Source organism: Aulostomus chinensis, chromosome 15, assembly GCF_037954235.1.
Source record: "Aulostomus chinensis isolate RoL2024-O1b breed Wild chromosome 15, RoL_Achi_v1.0, whole genome shotgun sequence".
NCBI classification, from domain to species: Eukaryota; Metazoa; Chordata; class Actinopteri; order Syngnathiformes; family Aulostomidae; genus Aulostomus; species Aulostomus chinensis.
The window spans coordinates 4,948,902-4,964,140 of NC_141334.1; the positions used below are offsets into that span (position 1 = coordinate 4,948,902).

The window sequence follows — 15,239 nt, forward strand, 5'->3', positions numbered from 1 at the left end:
GCACGAGCAGAGCATCTCAAATTTGGTCCGAAACACCTCCAGAACTTGGTGATGGGTTACTGTGAGGACCTGGTTCAGTTAAGCAGAAAAATAACAGGCACTCACAGCGTACCTTGTTGTACCTTGACATTTTAACGCAGAAAAACAGCTTGTGGCAAAGAAAGACATGAAAAATACTCTGAAAGCTGCGCCAAGTGTCACACAGAAGAAATTACAGTATATTTTTTGACAATTACACAAGCTGCAGGGGAGACATGAACACAGCATTATGACTCATACCTGAAGTCTTGAGACTTCTTTGTGACCTGCATGGTAACAATCTGGACGTCTTCCATCAGCAAAAACAATCACGTTGCCAAAAAGAGCCAACAAGCAAACCCCTGTGAACCCAGATGAGAGGGTGCATTTGTGAAAACTCATCTTTATTTTGAGGAATGCCAGCTCCAATGATAGCCCTGGCAGTTGTCACCATCCGGGTCCTGTTTGTTTAGAGTCATTATGAAATGCTGTGATAATGAACGAAGCAATGTTTCCAAAGGCCACACAAAGCATTGTAAATAATACCACAAAGTAAGATGAATAAGAGGGCTATCACAGTGCTCATCAGTCATTTCAGAAACACACAGAGTAGTGATGATTATCTTCATCAGCTAAAGTTGCTTTCTAGTCTGAATTATCGTCTTTTTATTAATATCCTCTAAACCAACCCCCCACTTATACACTTGGACTTATTTTCCTCTCCTTCTCCTCCGAAAAGCAATCAGAATTTCAACTACATTTTACAATTTGGGAGTTGTATGCATGTAGTGTTTTAAATAATGTACTTTTGAGGGAACATTCAAAAGTGCTCTCTTACGAAACACCGCAACGTTACCATCTTGCCGTTGTCATTAACTCCACGTGCTCGGATGCTCTTCCTCTCTGTCGTGTCACAGGTTTGAATGCATTCTACATAACTAACACTGACAACCAAATCCAAATGTCTCCGTTGTCAATTTCCTTTCATGTTTTTTCAGTAGCTATAAATGTCTTCCATTAATTTTTAGTTTGACATCCTTCATCCTTTATGATGGAAGATGAATATTAACTGCCTGAAACATAACAAATGGCCTGTGTGTTGGCTCATATGTTGTCACATAGATAACAAACCCCGGCACTGAAGAGGTCGTAGGACACCACGTCGAAGGTCTGTCACCTCTGTTCATCTGTGTCCAAGTGGAGGTCCCCCATACGGGCCCAGTCTGGTGGTTGTAGGTTTATACCACAGCCTTTTCTCTCTATTATCCCTGGTCATGTAGTACACAATCTCACCCAGTTTTAAGAGGACAGCATCTCTCCACCGGTAAAGTGCTTATTTAACACAACTTCGAACCTCCCACTCTCTTCCCCTTGCCTCCTTAACTCTTTTATTTTCCTTTCTGTTGTATTCTCTCCATCCTACATTCCTTTACTTCTGCAAAGTGACACATCCTGAACCTTCACGCACAGCAAGGTCTCCTGGCCTGCAGTGGGCCTTTGTTACAGTGATGCAGAATTGCTCACTGGCTGCATTATCCAGTAACATGCTCTAAAAAAGGAACCAAAGTGTAATCGGGCAGGCAGCCTGTGTGCACTGAAGCTTCAGCTTGTATGGTTGTATCAGAGACTCTAATAAGAACAGACAATATTCTTCTGGGGGAGAAAAAATATCAACCTTATTTTCAGGTACGGTCTCAGGAAGGTAAACTTTAAGTGACCTAAGCCAAGAGTTGTGAAACTCCTTGACAGAGACAGAGAGATCCTCACTGTCTCATTGAGTTTTCCTCTGTCTTTAACCGAATGAGTAACTGAGTGTGCCGTCTCAGCGTCTGCTGTGGAGTTAACTCACTTACCTTCTAAGTACAACAACAACTACATGTCCTGAAGCTACTCTTTCAGTCTCAAACACGCAGATACCCACAGGACGAAGTCCAGACGTTGAGGTCACAGAGCTAATGTGACCCAGAACGCACCAAAACCCAGATCAAGTTTAGCTTCCGACTAATGTCTTCTTGCTTCCCGGTCTATCAGAGATAACATTGGACAGGTACTTTTAATGTTTTTCTACTGTAGATGTATTCTACTCATTTACTGAGTACTTCTCAGTGCTTGTTTAGATATGAGATTCACGAGAGACAGATTCCAATCCACGAATCCACCCAGTAGCAGCCTCTGTGTACACAAGGGCTGCAGTGGTTCAGCAAGCCAGTTCAGTTTGTTTTGTACATAAAGAAAAAGAAGAAAACAGAAGACAGCAAAAACTTGGAGACACTGACACTGAGCTGAAATGAATAAATAACGTGAATAAGCATATGCTACTAGTGTTTGCTATCGTTTACTGCTCCTAATGCCGTATCCTCTGCACCTCTCAGTGACTGCGCATGCAGCTGATACACACAACCCAATAAAACCTCTCCTTATGGAAATTGTGGTTCACATCTGAAAATAGAACTTTGAATTTTGTTTTGAAGGATTCTTGTTTTTCTTTACAGTTTGGTTTTGCATCCCAATTGTATCACGCTCCCCAGAGCAGCAATGACTTAAATGCCGATGATCCCGTTGACGTCGTCACAGATTATATCGTCAATAGCTAGTAGCTGGTTAGCGGAGCAGACTTATGGACGATAAAACATCACATTTCTAAAGATGTCCTGCTAAAAACACAACACGCATCAGTCATCAGTGGATCTCTCCATGACACCATTCGTGCAAGACCCCTGCAGATATCACCTTTCCGACACCTTCATACCAGATCCCTTTTAGAAAATCAATCATTTTGCTGACTGCCCTCCATCCAGCGTGCCTAGGAGTGCAGCAGCATGCTGCTGGTGCTGGATCATTAGAAGCTCCTAGTCCATGTCCTGCAGCCACAAAAGACTCCTGCTGCGCCACTGCAGCTTTTGTCCACCCACCCACACGTGCGGCGGACCCAAAATGTTGGGGCATTTTTACAGACAAGCACTATTTGTGTTAACTGACCATATCTTTGGAATCTAAATGGTTGAGTTGACATGTTAACGGTCAAAATTGCATCAGGTGTCCGTGGATGCCGCTGCCCGTAGGCGAGAGAGATGTGAGAGCAACGATCAAACACCGGTGATGTTAAGACAGCAGCATCTGATTCACGGCTCAGGTTGTGATGTTTGGGAAAGTTCCCCACAGAGTTCCACATTGAATTTAAAACAATCAAACTAAAAAATTGCAGTTTGCTCCAATTTGCACTGCACAACCATTCTCATTTCTTCAATTACTGCTAGTTTTGTCTTTGGTTTTCCCACAAACACAAATGCACCCAGTGGTCCAGTCTCACCCAGAGTGACGTCGACGACATCGTTTTTCTAATTTTCCTAATAGTCCTTTTAAAGCCACTATCTGGATTAGAAGCTGATTAAAGGCCCTGCACGCCACAGAGGTTTATTAGCCCACGTAAACAGAAACTCACATTAAACGTTGCCTCTCTGTGGCCTACAAGTGCAGCTGTATTCATTCTTCTCAAAAACGTTCCAGAGTGTGAATTAATATGTAAGAAAGATGTTTGTTTTGTCTATTTACCCCCGGATGGGGATGTTGCTGCAGTTTATATTAGGTCCAAGAATTCAAGGCCGTGTATGCTGAAAGCATACATGCGCTGGGTGCTAATTCCTTTCTTTGTCCACAGCAATCAGACTTTAATCAAGGCTTTATCACATTGTTAGAAATTCACACGGTGACTGTGAAACAGCTTTTTTATTCATTTCAGTCCACAGCCTGTACATTATCCGAGCAAGAAAGGGTTTGTGATGTGAAATTGAAGCTGCTTGAATGAGTAAATTCTTGTGGGTACCTCCAATGGTCCGTTTGAGCCTCATGAGAGGCACCTTTATTTCTAACCATCATATAAACTGTCAGTGCGAAGTTGCCGGCATAGAAAAGTATTGGCGGGAATGATGAGGAGCGGAGAGTGTGAAGATGAATTAATAATCATCAGTTGCTGTAGGTGGAGTAGGTGGAACCACAACAATGCCTCTTGCTGTGGAGGGAGTGTATTCTAGACACTGACTCGAGGACAGAGGTGCTTAGCCTAATTATCAACCTGCTCCTTGAAGTAATGGCTTTCTCAGTGGCTGGCAGCCCTGTTGCTTCTGCTGAATGTCAAGTCATTCATATAGTTAAGTGAAAGCCAAGCAGAGAAGTGCTTTTAAAGGAAGAACTAAGAGTTGGGTAACTCGTACATCTTACTATAGAGCAGATTGCACTCAGTGGGGAAGGCACCTGGCATGTTTAACCCCACCGCCCAGGGCTCCTGTGAAATAGGAAGGGCACCAGTCCAAAACTCTGCTTTTTGCTGCTTATCGTTTCTTCCCTGCTGGCTCAAAGGACATATTCCACATTGCTGCCACATCAGAACAGATAATGCGATGGATTTGTGGACTGGTGCCGAGTTTCTCATCAGTGTTATGATGTCAAATTATAAAATGAGTAGAGACCCTTAAGAGCAGATGGCACAAATTGAGATGTAGCACCACACCACAGTGTTTAGCATAATTTAACAGCAGCTGCTCAGTTTAAGGATGTGACATGTTATGATTGGTGATGGTTTTTAATTTTAATGTCTATATCAGGGGTTTTCAATCTTTTTGGTGATCATTTACAGACATGCTTGTCAAAATAATGGGTACTGCATTTAACGTTAAAGTTTTTCATCTTTGCCTTCATGGGAGAAACTCAGTTGAAGCCTAGAAACCACTTCGGAAGTGAAGCCGAAGCAGATTACGGTCATTGGAAAACACAAATGTTTTATTTATTGGGCAAATATTTTACATGAAATTGTACAAAGCAGTGAGATTACACTGAGTATACAAAGACATCAAATGATTTCTATTGAGGAGGCAAAAGAACATGTCTTGAAAGTTTGGCAGAGATCTGATCGGGATGAGTCCAGTTCGGCCCCAGCAGAGAAGAGTTAAACTCTGTTTCCCATTTCTCCTTCTTCCAGGAGCACCAGAGACAGTGATGCCGATGATGAAGAGGATGAGCGCAGGGTGAGCCGAGGCTGCACCCTACAGTACCAGCGGGCTCTGGTCAAAGTTCTGACCCAATTTCACACCACCTCCACGGAGGGCACGGATCAAGTTATCACCATGCTGGGGCCTGACTGGCAGGTGGATGTCACAGACCTGGTCCAGGACTCCCTGAAGGTGGCTGACCCCAGAATAGCAGAGCTGGTGGACAGGACAGTCCTGGTGGGCCTGGAGCTTGGATCTACTGTGTTGAAGGTAAACGGACCGCCCGGACTCACATAAAATCAGGAGTGAGAAATTAAGTGTCTGGTAGATGACAAACGATTCATGTGAGTTAGGAGCGTGGAAGTGGGCACGGTGTCCTTGCACCACACAGTGACCACACTGGCTGAATTTAAGAGGCGAGGAAGAAGGATTTCAAACTCCAACCTCATTACTCTTTCTGAATTTACAGCTGCTGTTCTGGGCTGAGGAAGCTGGGACTTCTAAAGTTTGTTAATAATGCCAGTTCATTACAACTTCAGTGTAAATATTGTAGTCTCGGTCTTCATTTCCTTGACTTTTATCGATATTGTCGTCACGAAGCTAATCACTGATAGATCAGATTTGTTACTGCACCTGGTAATTGGTCTAGAAACCGTGCTGAATCTTTGAATTTAGACAATAGTGGTGATAACATTCCTGCTCTTATTTGTTTTTTTCTCACAATGAGAGAAACAAAATTAATGTTTTCATTTTGAAATGACAAATTACAACTAAACTTGGGGACAGCATCTCTGTTGATACTGAGCAGCGATTCCTCCCAGACTCAGGCTGATAACGCTGCTGGAGACGGCAATCGTCTGCCTGTGTAATTGCTTGACTCTTGTGCATTTAGGCCGGAGGTTTTCAGGGAGTGAGGCGGGCCTCCCCTGGGGGGCTTCAGACAGTTGCAGGGGAGGCTCAGTGAATGAAGGTGAAAAAATATGAGTTATCAAAGCACATCGTGTGGAACAGACAGAGTGTATGTTATTTGCTTAAAGATATGGTGAAGAGGAAGAGACGTTTTGGAGGAATTTGACTGTTGTTGCTGTTTTCCAGGAGTCAGAAACCAATAACTGACTAAGGACGAGCTGTTTTCATGTATTTGGTATACTTTAAAACGGTGGTAAAACAGCTGTATTTGGCTCACCTGACTAAATAGCTACGGGATCACACAGAACTCCATCATAATCAAATGAACTTGTGGACAAAACTTGACAAATGGAGCTCAACAGTGACTGCCACAGTTAGGACGGTTCAGATTCCAGAATTAAATTTCCCACCCATTGTCTCCATTGATCTTTCACCAAATCCTTGTAAGAACTTTATCCATATAAAGTCTTTTAAATAATGTTTCCATAAATTTCTACTGTATGATATTTTTTTCAGCACAAGGAGATAATGGAAGGTGAAAAAAAGGAATGGCACAAGACTGTGTGCATAATTATCTTAAAGTTTAAGGAATTACTCACCCTATAAGGCTTTGCAGATTTCCACTCTGACTAAAATAACTACATTTTGTGACCAACTGACCGTTTGCGTGGTAGCAAGCCAACTTATGACTGTCAGTGAATGTATTGTATCAAAATATTCCATGTTACGTGCCAGAAAATGATGCTTCTGTAGGAAGATTCCTCTCAAATGATCGCATGAACTTGTAAAACTCAAAATGGCCAAGAGTTACGAGTTCAGTCATACTTTTTTTTTTTTTCTGCTCCACTTAAAGATTGTAGGTATTTCAGTACTTTTCAGTGAAGAAAAACTGGATATCATACGACCTTGAGGCTTCTGTGGAGGAGATATCATCGTTTCACAGCCTGCTCACTCGTGGTGACTTGACCTCAGATGATCATGACGTTGTGGCTACTAAAATCAGCTCCTCTATGGAGAACGTAAACAGTGGAGCTCCATCAGGCCACAGAGGGGGAAACAAACCTTGATGTAACCTTGAACTATTTTCACATTCATGCAACTTTTCATCCTTTTTCCTTTTGTGATTTGACCTTATGTCTACCGGTAAGTATATGCCGCGGATAATGCCCACTTTTTTCGAAGTAAAAGAGCTCCATTATGTAAAAGTGCACATCAATGCATCAGACGGGACAGGTTCAGAAGTCACTATAAAGAAAGCTGCACAAGTTATGCCTCCCGGGCCATGATTTACTGACGCTTCGCTGGTCATTTATGGGGACGGAGACGGTTGGTGAAAGTTTTGATCACCCTGAAAGATCACAGTTTCAGCCTGTCAGGAGAAAGATGGATGCGTCTGGTGATGGAGAAATAGGGAGGAAAGATATAAGTCGGCAATCCATCATGTTAAATGAGCAATGGATCATTTGTATCTTTTGAAGGGTATGAATAATTATACATCAGTTTACCACCGGATGTAATTCACCATGTTGACTCACAGCTATTATAAAGAATAAATAAAGTGTTGAGAAATTATTTTACCCCTCAAACAGATTCAGATTGAATCCAGAACTGGAAGGCAGAGCTGGTCTGGAGATGTCAGATAACTCAAAACTAATGGAATGTATCTCATGCTCCATCAGGTAGCCCTCAGGCAAGTTACAGTATCATTTAACAACTGCTCAAAGGTCAAAAATAAGGAACAACTTATATGTGTATAGTCGTGTCAGTGTTCCCTTGCAGATAACATGAAATGATGGGTGGTCAAAGTGTCTCCGGCTGCCTTTAAGACCTACAGTTGTAGCAGCGAATGACTAAATGAAAAAGCAGTTTCAAAAAAGTGTTAAAATATCATGAACGAAACAGAAATGAGATCTCGGCAGAATTTCTATCCGTTCAACGTGAATGTTTGACAGCTTACCAAACTCATATTGCAAAGAAGTTAAAAGATCCCCAGCTCACAGTTAAATGTGCAAGCTAATTTTGTAGAAATGATTACTATATCGCAATAATGGTCCTCTTTCTGAAAATTTTCATTCTGCCAGGATTTGAATTAGTCCTTGAGTCTTAGGAGATTCAAACACTCCACCAGCTCATGAATATGAATAAAGAAAAGGAGCAGCTTTTGTCCATTTGGCACAATATTTCAGACAGTCATTTCTTTTCTTTTTTGAGGGATGGTTGATGATTGTGGCAGGAATTAAGTCTTTCTACGTTTTATCTGACAGGTCTGTTTGAATGGCGTCGTAAAAGGGAATATAACAGAACTTAAACAATAGACGTCTTTGTCTCATCAGAGAGAAATCTTCTTATTTGGAGATGACAGCATTCTGACCTGTTTTTCCTCCCTCCACCATAGGAGAACTAAGGAGCAAGAGAATAAATCAATCTGAAACAAATTATCATGACCAGTTTGAGAATAACAGCAGAGACACGGGGAAAAAAGAGAGAAAGAAGAGTTGCCTGTTGAGTCTTTATTGCAATCACTGAGACATTTCTGATGTTGTACCAGCTTATTTATAAGACAGTCAACTTTAATCAGCTTGACACATCTCAAGGGGTGATTATTTCAGGCAAATAAAGATCAGTGCAGTTAAAGAATAAAGAGAATTTCAAGAGCTTAAATTATGATCAAAAGGCAGGCGATTCCTCAGGAGCTGTGCATGTGAAAATAATCCAAATCTGGTGTTGGATTTAAAGCAGCTATGAAGACCTTTATGTTTATGTAGACTTTGGCGCCCCCTCTGGCAAAAGGTGTCAGTGTTTACCAGAACTGAAACTGTATTTCTCATGAATTGGCTTATGTTTTGGGAACTAGTGAAGGATGGATGTATTTAGATTACAAGAGCAGAGCAGTAAGGTTGTATATATTATTTATGACTATGTTGGATGAATAACAAAAATGAAGATGATGAAACATGAAATAAAGCGGCTTAAACTTAGTTTTAGTTCCATTGTATGAAGCATAAGAGCAGCTGAGTTCTGTCTCCTTTCATCTTAATTTTCCGGGGACACTGAAGGTGGGCTCTCGTAGTTGCTGCTCTCAGGTGAGTCTCAGCGATGCCTGAGAGAACCAGGCTGGATAGAGATGTCGTCATGTTAAAATGACCTCTGAAAATCTTTCTCCTTTGTTTCCTCCTTTGGCAAGGTAATGATGATATGCCGTCATGATAGTAGATCCTAATTATCATGTGAGGGAAACATGATTACGTGCTGGGTGATAATTTCCCAAAAATTCACTAGACTTGTAATTACGAAACAAAAGAGGCTTGTTTGTGGAAAACCAGATATGATATCTACAATCATTGTCCCTGTTCCTGAACAGAGAGTACAGCATGATAGGAACTGAGTCCAATATACAGAATGCGTGTGTCTGACCAGTGAGATACCTGTTGGAGGATGAAAGTAAATTTCACGGGAAATAGTCCATCTCAAAGTGCAGTGACTGCGTTCGTGACACTCCAAAAAAAAAAAAAAAAAAACCTCAGGAAGGTAACTCCAGAACTCCACGTCCTCTTGCAGTGGGAATGTTAGTGATCCACTTTTGAAAGCAAGTTTAAAACCTGTGCGTATGTGGATGTGCGTAGGGGTATAAGTTATACACAACCAGTTCGTACCTGGCTGGTATGCGCTGGCCCTTGTCTCTCATTCTTCGGTGAAACCGGTAATATCGTGTTCTTCACTTTAGCTTTTGAGCCACCTCTGCAGAGGTCATATGATCATCAATCGGTTTGCAGGGTTGAGAAACAGGCTGAGAAACAATTGATGTTGACACCGATTCAGATCTATGGTGTCATATCGCCTTAGCGGAGGTACAGCGTCCTCCTATAGCCCTCTCGTGATAGAGGGTTATGATCGAGGTTCACATTGTGAGGCCTTTCTCACGGGTTCCTAATTATGTTTTCTTAGCTCCCATAAATGTTGGAGAAAGTTGGATACTCTCAGCACCATACGAACCACGAGCGATCCACGAGCGTATTTGTTGATTGGTTGAAGGCAAGCCAACCCAGCACAGGAGCTTCCTGGCTAGTTCCTGTCCCTAAGTTCCTATAACTGCTCTGTTGAAAAGCACCTATGAATTCTTCATGATGGGTAACGGGGTGCACTCCTCGCCGAGAAGGCCATACGGAGAGGAAACTCATATCAGTAACGAATCGACTGTGCATCGTGTGAACATTTACGGAATACTATGACATCATGACACTGAAAAAAACTCATGTAGGCTATTACAGAAGTGTGCATCTCAAATTTTACGAGCATACATATACAACAGTTAAAAGAAGTATTTCCCTTTGTACTGTAAAAGATCTGTACTTCAAAATCCAGAAGCTATGTAGTTTCCAATATACTGAGACTTTTAAACTCTAGTAGAGGATGGTGATGTAGCACTTGAAACACGTCATACTTGGTCGCGGCTGTTGTATGTCTCTTCATCCACTGACCCGGGGCTTTTGAAAATGCCACATATCGTTGCCCATGTGAGAACACAGGCTGAATGAGGACACCAAGTTTCTTGAATGCCTGGCCTTGGGCTTTGCTGTGAACTGTGAACTGCCGCCATTCGAGCGCAAAGGGTGAAATTTGTGTCAGATGGACAGAACTTGATATGAGGAATAAAAACAGCACCTTGCCCTTGCCAGCTAAGATGTCTCATTCAGATTTCTTCTCGTTCTCGTTCAAACGAAGCTTGTGTGGCATCGTGCCTGATGATGTCTGACTGTTCAAGAACCCTGTTGAATATTGATCTTTCACTTCATTGTCCTCAGTTTTGATTGTTCCATGAGAGAGATATATGTTATTCTCCTGGAAGTGTGTCAGGAACGTGTTTGTTTGATTCGAGCGTATCATCATTCTTGAGAGCGACAACAGCACAGTCTTTGATCGCCTTAACACAGAGGTCTTCAAACGCAGCATGGATGACGTTGTCAGCGGCTCACACTTGAGGAGCTTCGTATCGTAGGGTGATTGATGTCTTCCTCTCACGTTTGAGAAGCCATTCTGCAAATTCCTTTTCCTCTACACCTCCTCTCGTAGTTTGAGCTTGGATGCGTGTTTCTGCCTTGATAGCTCATGTAAAACTTGTCTGATGTCACCTCCAAAGAGAATGACCCTGCCAGCGAATGTTACATCATTTCCTGGTTAGATCCTCCTGCAGCCTATACTTAGCATGTATGGCATTTAGAGAGTCCTCATCAATCAGTACCAGGCCTCTGGAGAGCAACATCTGTGCATGCCTTTATGAGGCCATTTTTACAGTCCGTAATGACTTGTGCCGTTTTTCAACAAATTTTCTGCCAACCCTGTCAAAGTAGATGCAGCATCCACATCCAGTAAAATACATTATTAGGGGTATCGTACGCAATTGTTTCCCCACTTCAAGTTGGTCCAACCAGATAAGGTCTTCAACTTAAGTGAGCACATTCATCATTCTCTGTCAAAGTTTTCTTGGGAGTGTGCCATTTCAGTCAGCACGAACCAACTGAAGTGTTTGCAGCTTAAAGGAACACGCCAACATTTTGGTACTTGTTCCCCATCCTTCCCAGAGCACCACAAGAAGAGACATGCCCTGTTTTCCTCTGTGCTGCATTAGGGAGCTGATACCCGCAGAGACCTGCTGACTGCGAGTTAGCTTGACGATGAATGCTAGTAGGCAGGAAGCAGAGCAGAAGTAATGCTGCTACATTCATGCAATTGTACTTGAGGCAAACAATAGGAGAATAAGGAAGAATCAGGGTACTATCAATCTGTCAGGCCCATTCCGTGGCCATCCATACAGCAGGAATCCATCAACATTGACTTCTGTCTGCTCAGCCAGGTCCTTGGAGGTGTTTTGTGCAAAATCAATCGTTCGTGCGTGGTTCCGAGGGCTTGAGGCTGGTCTTTATCTCTCCGAATTATCAGAACATGACAGTGAGGAAATCCTCTCTTCTGGAAGCCAATCACCTGCACATGAACACCTGGGACCCCCAAAGTTTACTTCTTTGTGATCGCGGTGATAAAATCTTTCAGCTGTCAGCAGCTTACTCACCAGCTCTGAGATGAAACCCTTTCCTGTTTGGATTGTTTAGGAAAGGAATGAATTAGCCTGGCGGAGCTAATCTGGCTGCAATTGATATACCTGATGGAACAGAATCACAATCTCTGTTGAATTTGTTCCTTTGTCCTCTAGTATGACTCCATCAAGTACTGCTGAAGAAGCTAAGCATTGGGATTGTCAAACCAATCTTTGAGACCTAGCCAGTGTGAGTAGCATTGCAATAAGGCTCGTTCTCCAGCGAATTGATTACTACAGTTTACCGCAGCGACACATTTTGCGTTGTGGACGTAGCATGAAACATGATTGACAGAGATCCTGCCGTTTTAAATGCCCTGGTACAAAATAGACACGTCACCACACAGTTGACATGGTCAGTTGACATGGTCAGTGTAGCAGCTGATTATAATGCACAGGACACGAACACGGCCGTGGATAACGTATCTTAATTTTTCCATCAGGTCTATTCTTCTTTTGCCACAGCGTAGTCCGCAGGCCTTTAAAATGACAAATATCTCCATGGAAACGGTTTTGTTGGCGCCGCAGACCCAACGTCATCTCCAGTGTATTTTAGGCCTGGAGCAACAACAGTCGAGACAGCATGGGGTCAGACCATCCAGCCTGATTTGAAAGGCTGATAATTGTGGCAATGGGAAACCAAGCAGTGTGTGGGCCCTCTTGTCCTCTTATGTGTTTCCCGTATGTCTGCGTGTATGCTGGTGCAAATAACTGGATGCCATTACAGATAACTTGGGCTTGGTAAAAAGCCAAGTAAGCAGCGCTTATTGTCCTCTTTTCACGCTATGCAGGAATGCTTCATTTCCCTGACTAATGTAAGGCTGTGCATATTGAAGGAGCTGAAGTACTGCTTCCCTCCAGTATTGTCATCCTTGTACTCTAAAGCAGGATGGACTACTCCTGAGTGCTGTTTACGCCCAAGTGTCATTAAAAGCAAGGACACGAGTATAGATTCTGATATCGGTCCTGAAGTTTCAACCGTCTTCTTTCCAGCCATTTCTTGTGATAATCTCACTTTGTGGCAGCAGTTGTTGTTCTCAGCAGGAAACTCTGATGCTCCACAATTAATAAGTGTGTTCCTATCATGACTAAATTAACGAGTGGCATCCTGGTCGGGTCTGAGTACATGTCTCTGCCCTCACTCTCTTGCTTTAACTTCAGAGGTCTGAGTCATTCTTCTTTTTCCACATTCTCTTTGTCTCATTTTTCTGCCTCTGTTGTCTCTGCAGAGACCACTCATGTTCGCTCTCCTGTCTCTTTGTAAGTCACTCTCTCTCCCCTCTGATGTGATTAGCTCTCTTTTGTCTTGCTCTTAGGCTTTCCTTTTCCTTACCCTGATTGAGATAATAACTCCTGAAAAGGAACAATTCAAACAGAACCCAGCACACTCATTTAAAAAAAACAAAAAACCTGCTTAGCGCAATCCTGAGCAACTGCCCTCATAAAGGGGTGAATGCTGGATGTCCATATTAGGGGTAGGTGATGGTTAATGACCGGATTGTTAACGATTTGATCAAATATCTCTCTGTCTCTATCTCTAAATCAACTGATCTAGCGTACATAACAAAAGACAGTGTTTAGTGTTTCCTAAAGCAATGCAATTAATTTCACGATGCAGTAGCAACCTACCGGGGGATCAATCCCACTACATTTAGGAGACAGAGAAAAAAAACACAATACTCAGCCAAAGACAGCGCTGCCGCTTTTTTTGGCCTGAATATGTCAGCGAGAGCAGCACAGAACGTCTACAGAACCACAGACGAGAAGACCGAAATGAAAGCGTGGAGTCAAACATGACGTAATTAAACTCCCTGTCAAGTTACTTCATATTAATATTTTGTCAAAAATGATTGAGACATGTCTCTGCTGTTTCAATGGAAGGACTCTTTACTATTTTGTCAGTAACCCATCTGGAACTGATGATTTTTGGCAGTTCTGCTGTTGTTAGCCGTAAGTCACCGTGAGATATTTGACTGGCTGTTTTTGCATTCTGGAGTCAGAAGAAATGCAGGATGGAAAAAAAATATATAATTGTCAGACAACTATTTATAGTACTCTAAAGGCAAATATACTTTTTGGGTGAAATATTGCTTTAAGTACAATGAACCAATCCATCCATTGTCTTCCGCTTATTCCTATTATTAAGGGTCGCGGGGGGGTGGAGCCTATCCCAGCGTCAACGGGCGAGAGGCGGGGTTCCCCCTGGACAGGTCACCAGTCCATCTCAGGGCCAACACATAGAGACAGACAACCATTCACACTCACAGTCACACCTACGGTCAATTTAGAGTATCAATCAGCCTCGTCCCCTCTTGATGTCTTTGGACTGTGGGAGGAAGCTGGAGTACCAGAGAGAACCCACGCAGGAACAGAGAGAACATGGAGACTCCACACAGGAAGATCCTGTGATGGAGCCGGGACTCGAACACGGAACCTTCTTGCTGTGAGGCGACAGTGCTGACCATTGCACCACGTGCCGCCCCACAGTGAACCAATATTTAGAGTAAAATATTTTAGATGCTAAACAGCTCTTTCTTTAACAGGAAGTGATAAATTCTCCCCCATGTTGGGTGATGTATGAGAGGAAAGAAAAGAGTGATTTAATGAGTGGCTATCAGACTTTAACAGGTAGACTGTTGTCTAGCAATAAAGCCCCCTTTGCTTGCAGAGGTTAATTTAAAAGTGCAATGTGGGACACTGTGTAATTGTCTGAATGTTTCCATGATAGTGAAGTTTGAAGGGGTCGTGTTTCCGGTCTTCACAGGTTTCTTTTTTTCTTTTTTTTTAAGGTATTACATTTGTATTTCATCAGTAATTCTGGGAAGCACATTTTGTTTTGTGCAAACGAGCAGGAGGAGGCAGGAGACATGGCTGTGCTCGTCAGTGTTAATTACACAGACGGGAAGTAAAATGGAAAATGTCCATCATTCCTGCAAGATAAAGGGTTGAGGGTATACAGGGGAAAGTGCAGCCTTAATTGATCTGTCACTTTATTCCCCAATAAAAACAGTTGATCAAGGTTACATTTTCTAAAGCTCTTACGAATACCTCTCATTTTTTTTCTCTTGATGTCAAGAAGTCCTGTCTGATGCTTGATGCCTCATACTGTGTGTGTGTGTGTGTGTGCGCTCCTTATTGAATCCAAGTTCACAAACAATAGGCTAGTATTTACTCATCTTAATACATTATGTGCCTTTATCCGTTGTAAATGTTGATTTATTTCCACAGGATGCAGCAGA

General features: G+C 42.5%; 1 protein-coding gene across 3 annotated transcripts in view; it reads left to right on the forward strand.

The window, feature by feature from the left end:
* Positions 1-15,239, forward strand: part of tmem132e (transmembrane protein 132E) — a 372,909-nt gene that overhangs the window by 334,477 nt on the left and 23,193 nt on the right. For all 3 annotated transcript variants that reach the window (XM_086226000.1, XM_086225999.1, XM_086226001.1), the window contains exon 7: positions 4,994-5,273. In XM_086226000.1, coding sequence (XP_086082126.1) covers positions 4,994-5,273 — 280 coding nt within the window. The remainder of the gene's footprint in view (positions 1-4,993; positions 5,274-15,239) is intronic.